We start from the raw sequence: 6,265 nt of genomic DNA on the forward strand, positions 1-6,265 counted from the left end.
TATAATCGATTATTTGGTTTTGAGTTATGTTTCGGGAATAATCGATTATCTGGGATGATAATCGATTATCCTTTCATATATGATGATTTTGGAAGTTTGATGTGTCAAGGTCACTAAGATAATCGATTATCTTAAGTGATAATCGATTATCATAGTATAATTTCTGTAAATGTGAACTTCGTGAGAATAATCAATTATCACTTGTGATAATCGATTATCCTAGTACATTTTGTTAAAAATGACGAATTTGATGAAGAATGGATGTAGACCAAGCTTTAGGAGCTGTAAAATGTGATGATAATAGGAGAATGAGATTAATGACTATGTTTAGGGTCAAATTTGACTTTTAAATTGGTGATAGAGCATGAATGGATGATGAAATGCATAAGGGTGTATGTAGTTGATCAATGAGCATGAGACATGAGAGATTAATTTACTTGTTGTACCTAATAAATCCTGAGACTATCTATATATAAATGCCCCTTTTGATGTTGGTTGTTAAAATGAGAGGGATATTCCCTTTGGCATTAGTTGTTGAAAATGGGGTGACTCTCTTTGGCATTGGTTGTTGAAAAGAGAGTGATGTTTTGGCAAATAGCTACAGAAAATAGAATGATAATCGAGTGTTGAATCTTTTTTGGTGGGGGATGAATGTTTCACCTTGTATGATAGGGGAACAAGTCCAAAGCCAGAAGAAGGATGACTCGAGTATGCCTGTAGGGGAGGCTATAGGTGAGCCTGTACGGGAGGCTACAGGTGGGTGAGGTAAGGTAATGAGTGTGACTAAGTCTTGTCATGATGGAGTTCATTGTTTGGTGATGCTCATGGTGTTGTTCATGATTGGGATAATCATGATGGTGATATATCTATGATGGTGTAGAAGATGCTCCTGATTATGTTATGTTCATAGTTGTGTTACTATAATGACTATAGTAGGTAGTTAGCATAAGTGTTAATGAGTGGATAGATTAAAGGTCTATGTGTAAGATGTTAGTGGTGACATCAAGGGTTAGGAATTGATGATCAATGATCAATGATCGAGGATTGGAGATCGAGAAGTGAGAATCAAGTAATTCATTATGATTGAATTGTTTAGGTTAGAGGACTAGGAATCATATTGTTATTACTACTATGTATGAGGTGTTTGATTATTTTTTATATAATCAATATGTTTATATCTTCTTATTATGATTGTTTTATCGGTAGCTTACTCCATACGTGTTTATGTTTGTGTGTTTGTAAATGATATTATCGTCGATGATCGTATAATATGTTATACGTGAGCTAATGCTATTGTAGATGTTCCAAAGGCATGATAGATTCATGAGATGACGGGGAACAATTTGAGTTTCTTTAAAAAGTTCTTTTGGTGTAGACTTTGAAACAATGTAATTGTAGTTGTTTTATTTCCTTAATCATTTTAATTACTTTTGAAATAATGTAATTGGATAAGGCTTTTGGAATTACTATATTTTGAATAAATTATACATGTTTAAAAGTTAAGGTTTTTAAAACAATACGTTTCTGCATTTATAAAAAAGTTTATAAAAATTCTGTTTTTGTAAACTCGTGACATCCCATAATTTGGAGTGTTACATAATCTAATCGTGGAGCAAGCCTTAAACGGAGAATGTGTTAATAGTTAAGTATGCAATTAGTCATATTGTTTTGTTGTAGTTATTCTTTTTTAAAAGACTTTTGTAAATAATTCTAAACCGAGTTATGTGTATAAATTTAGATTATAGTTATTTTGGAATAAGTTTATGTATCTTTCTTGTATACTAGTAACTGTTTTAGTTATATTGATTATACGATATTTCTTAATGATGGTTTATACTATTTATTGGAATGTTACAGAACTTAAATATAACTTATTGGGATGTTACAAAACTTAAATATAACTTAGAAAGAATTAGGAAAGTAATTTATTGAGAAATAATATTTTTAGAAACTGAAACTTCATTAATTAATTTTATTTATTTATAAACTCAACTTTTTAATAACAAAATAATCAAGCTTCAACTGTAAAGATTACTTCTACTCTCAGTTATTTTGTAGGTCCTTTCAAATTATTAAATACATATTTTAAAATTAAACATATTCTATTAAAATTGAGCTGAAATAGTTTTAATTTTAATTTTAATTTAAAATATCTTTAATTGAATTAGTTTTTAAAATAGCCTATCTTTTTAATTTTGTTTTATTTCTATTTTTCAATTGCATATCTTAAAAGAAAACATGTTGGATTAGAATAGAGCCGAAATAATTTTGATTTTAATTTTAAAATATCTTTAGTTGAAATAGTTTTTAAAATGGTCTTCATTGTGTTTTCTTCTATTCTTCAGTTGCACATTTTAAAATAAAACACGTGGAGTGCAATAGAGTTGAAATATTTTTTATTTCAGTTTTAAAATATCTTAAGCTGAAATAGTTTTTAAAATAGTCTCTCTTTTTAATTATGTTTTCTTTTGTATTTCATTTATACGGTTGAAGCCTGAATAGAGAGTGGTTTTGTATTTCTTATTTCTGTTTGGAAAACAAGGTGAACTCCTTTTGAATAGAGACTCGTTTAGATTTAAAACTTGACATTTAATTTTGAAAATCTCATAATTTTCTATAGAACTGAAAATTTAATTTTTAAACAAGAAAAAATTGATATTTAGCTTTTAAAACTAACAATTAATTCGAATCTATATTACGATTCTCAGGTTTTAATTTACATAACATTCTATTATTTATCTATTTTTCTTTCACATTTTAATTTTTTGTTATCTAATTGATTTGCAAGTTGGTATTACAGGAGTATGCGAATTCATTTTATTCAAAAAGATAAAGAAAATAAAAAAGTTGAAATATATTTTAAAATAAATAATCACCTCATAATAAGTATGGACATATTTTATTTTTAATATAATAAAAAGTAAATTTAATACAAAATTTTTTTTCCACTAGTTTTTGTTTGAACTTTATAATTAAACGTACTCCATGATTACTTTAAATATTATCAAAATTTAAACAAAATTATAGTAGTTATTGTAATGCATTTAACATTAGCGATAAGATAAAGAAGTTGGTTTTTCCAAGGAATAGGTTTTGTTCACATAACATTACACGGCACGGTAAGTACTGTAATACTAAACTATTATTAGCACAAACTTCCACGTAAAACTTTTGTACTATTTTGAAATCACCAAATTGTCTTCTTCTGAAATCGATGATGCAAAGAGTTCTTGCAGATTGATTCATTTGTACCCAAAGACGTGGAGACCCTTTAATCAAGGAGAACGCTTCCACAGTTAGACCCTATTCCCTCGCTCTTATATCTATCACTCACAAACACAAACAACTCCAAATACAAACTCTTCTTTTTCTTCTTCTTCTTCTTCTTCTTCTTCTTATGTCACCAACCATTCACGGACCCTTATGGCTTTTTCACATGATTCTCACTGTTTCAGACACCAAACTTCACCTTGCTTCCAACTGTGATTGCTTGGAAAGCTGTTTTTACAATGGTCGACAGAACCGTGCCTGGCTCTGCCATCAAGGTTGTTTCTAAGAAGGTCTTGTTTTTTTTCTTCGCAATGACAACGTTGTTGTTCATGTTGTCGTGGTTGTTCGTTCTGCGTTCCACGCAATCCGATGTTATGTCTAACTCCAGCCTTTTCACTTCCTTCAACGACTCATATTCTGATCCAGTGCAGCAAAGAGATGTACAAGAAGTAGAACCCTCGATTGGTAATAGAGCAATACTCGGTGACAGCATAGAAGCAGAAGCAGCAACGACGACAACAGCACGTGATGAGGCACAACAACCACTACAACAACACGTGCCGGAAGAACAAGGTGTGAAATGCAAACCACGGGTGCTGAGAGTTTTCATGTATGATTTGCCTCCTGAGTTCCATTTTGGACTGTTGGATTGGAAACCTCAAGAGAATGCTGACAGTGTTTGGCCTGATATCAAAGCTGTGTCACCCCATTACCCTGGAGGGTTGAATTTGCAGCATAGTATAGAGTATTGGCTTACTATGGATCTTCTTGATTCAGAAGTACCTGAAGCTGAAGCAGAATCTAAAGCAAAGAGTGTGATGAGAGTTAGAAACTCTAGTGATGCTGATGTGATATTTGTGCCATTCTTTTCCTCTCTTTGTTATAATCGGTTTTCTAAAACTGGCCCACACGAGAAGAGGAGCAGGAACCAGGTGCTGCAGGAAAAGTTGGTGAGTTATGTTACAGCACAGGAGGAATGGAAGAGGTCAGGGGGGAAGGATCATGTCATCTTGGCTCACCATCCAAATAGTATGTTAGATGCAAGAACCAAGTTGTGGCCAGGAGCTTTCATTCTCTCAGATTTTGGGAGGTATCCTCCCAACGTGGCTAATGTTGAGAAAGATGTGATTGCACCTTACAAACATGTGGTTAGATCCTACGATAATGATCAATCCACTTTTGGTAGCCGTCCAATATTGCTGTACTTCCAAGGAGCTATATACAGAAAAGATGTATGTTTCTCTCACTATCTGATGTCTTGGTTTTTTAGTTTCTTGAATCTTTCCTTTCTGTCTTTCATCATAATTTTGTATCAGACGTATGAGCTTTTGAATCTCTTTCCTTTCCTTCTTCATTTTGGTTTGATGCAATGGCAATATTCAGCACAACTAATTCTTTGGAAAAACTGTTTTAATTAATCAGCTCTGTTAAATAAGTGTACACAACTACTAGATGTTGGCACTTTAAGGGGAAAAAGTTTAAGAGGCTAAAGTTGTGTTTTATTGATAAAACTAGAAAGTAATGGAATGAGGTCATATTTTCAGTTTGTGCAGAGAGGACCACAGGTTCTCGTTTGAAACTTCAGATCTATAAGTTGTTGTGTCATCAAATCCCTAATAATGTTTACTGTGAACATTCATTTTTATGGATGCAGTTGGTATCGGCTCATGTTAAATGCATACCGTGCTTGTATTTGTAGCCAAATTTGCATCACATTATCGCCAATGTGTATGGGATAAGGTTTGATATTTTCTATTGTAGGTTTTAGTCCATGCAATCTTTTTATGATTCCCACAACATCCAAATATTCTGTTTGTGGTCCTTCCATTGTAAGAAACACTTGGCATTCTTAGTTACCACACTACAGAACAATACTTACATACTTATGGACTCAAACATAAGTTTTCTAATACCAGCATTAATTGACACAAATAGATAAATGTGTCCTAGAACATTATGGAGATTAGGAGCTAAAAGTGAAAACTGATATATTTATAAAAAAAACTGTATTCAAATCTATCTTGTGAAAGACAAACTCAAACAATTTTGTAAGTACTTTTGTGTGTGATGCTGTAATTAAAATTTCAGTTTCATTTTGATAATCCTTGTTAGACAGATAAGTTTAAAAGTACTCTTGAAACTACATCAAACTATTCCATGTAAGATATTGCTTCTCCTTCAGAAAATCTGTTGGGCTCAACTTGACCCTTTTTGGTTCTCATACTCACTCAGGGAGGTCATGTTCGGCACGAGCTATACTATCTTTTGAAGAAGGAAAAGGATGTGCATTTTTCATTTGGAAGTGTTCAAAAGGGTGGAATTAAAAAAGCCACAGAAGGCATGCGTTCTTCCAAGTTCTGCCTCAACATAGCCGGAGACACCCCTTCATCAAACCGTTTGTTCGATGCCATAGCCAGTCACTGTGTTCCTGTGATCATCAGCGACGAAATCGAGTTGCCATTCGAGGATGTCCTTGACTACTCTCAGTTCTGCATATTTGTGCGCACCAGAGATGCCCTGAAAAAGAGGTATCTGATAGACTTCATCAGGAGCATTGGGGAGGAAGAGTGGACCAGGATGTGGAACAGGTTGAAAGAGGTTGAGAGTTTCTATGAGTTTCAGTTCCCTTCCAAGGAGGGTGATGCTGTGCAAATGATTTGGCAGGCTGTGAAACGCAAGGTTCCTTTCATGAAGTTGAAAACTAACAGGTCTAGAAGGTTTTTCAGGTCTCTTCAGAGAAGTTAGCACAGATCAATACCTGCATCATCTAGATTTTTGTGAGAGAAACATCAGTAAATTGATGCACGCTTGTTGGTTTGGAGTTGTGCACCAAAGATATCGTGGCACATGACTTTAGGTTTGGCCTATAGAAATGTTAGAACATGAACATCCCGTAGTAATATACGAATGTAGTGATGATTTTGCTGTTGACATTGTAATGTAACGTTCTTACTTACCTGATTCATAGGATGTACAATGAAAGTGTCTTTGTTCT

The 6,265-nt window shown here is 33.2% G+C and overlaps 1 protein-coding gene across 1 annotated transcript; it reads left to right on the forward strand.

The window, feature by feature from the left end:
- The first annotated feature begins 3,150 nt into the window (after positions 1 to 3,150).
- On the forward strand, positions 3,151 to 6,265 carry LOC108328471 (probable arabinosyltransferase ARAD1). Its single transcript, XM_017562340.2, has 2 exons — positions 3,151 to 4,502; positions 5,503 to 6,265. Exons 1-2 carry the CDS (start codon positions 3,510 to 3,512, stop codon positions 6,013 to 6,015), a joined length of 1,506 nt encoding a protein of 501 aa, XP_017417829.1. The 5' UTR covers positions 3,151 to 3,509; the 3' UTR covers positions 6,016 to 6,265.

Source organism: Vigna angularis, chromosome 2, assembly GCF_016808095.1.
Source record: "Vigna angularis cultivar LongXiaoDou No.4 chromosome 2, ASM1680809v1, whole genome shotgun sequence".
Taxonomy (NCBI): Eukaryota; Viridiplantae; Streptophyta; class Magnoliopsida; order Fabales; family Fabaceae; genus Vigna; species Vigna angularis.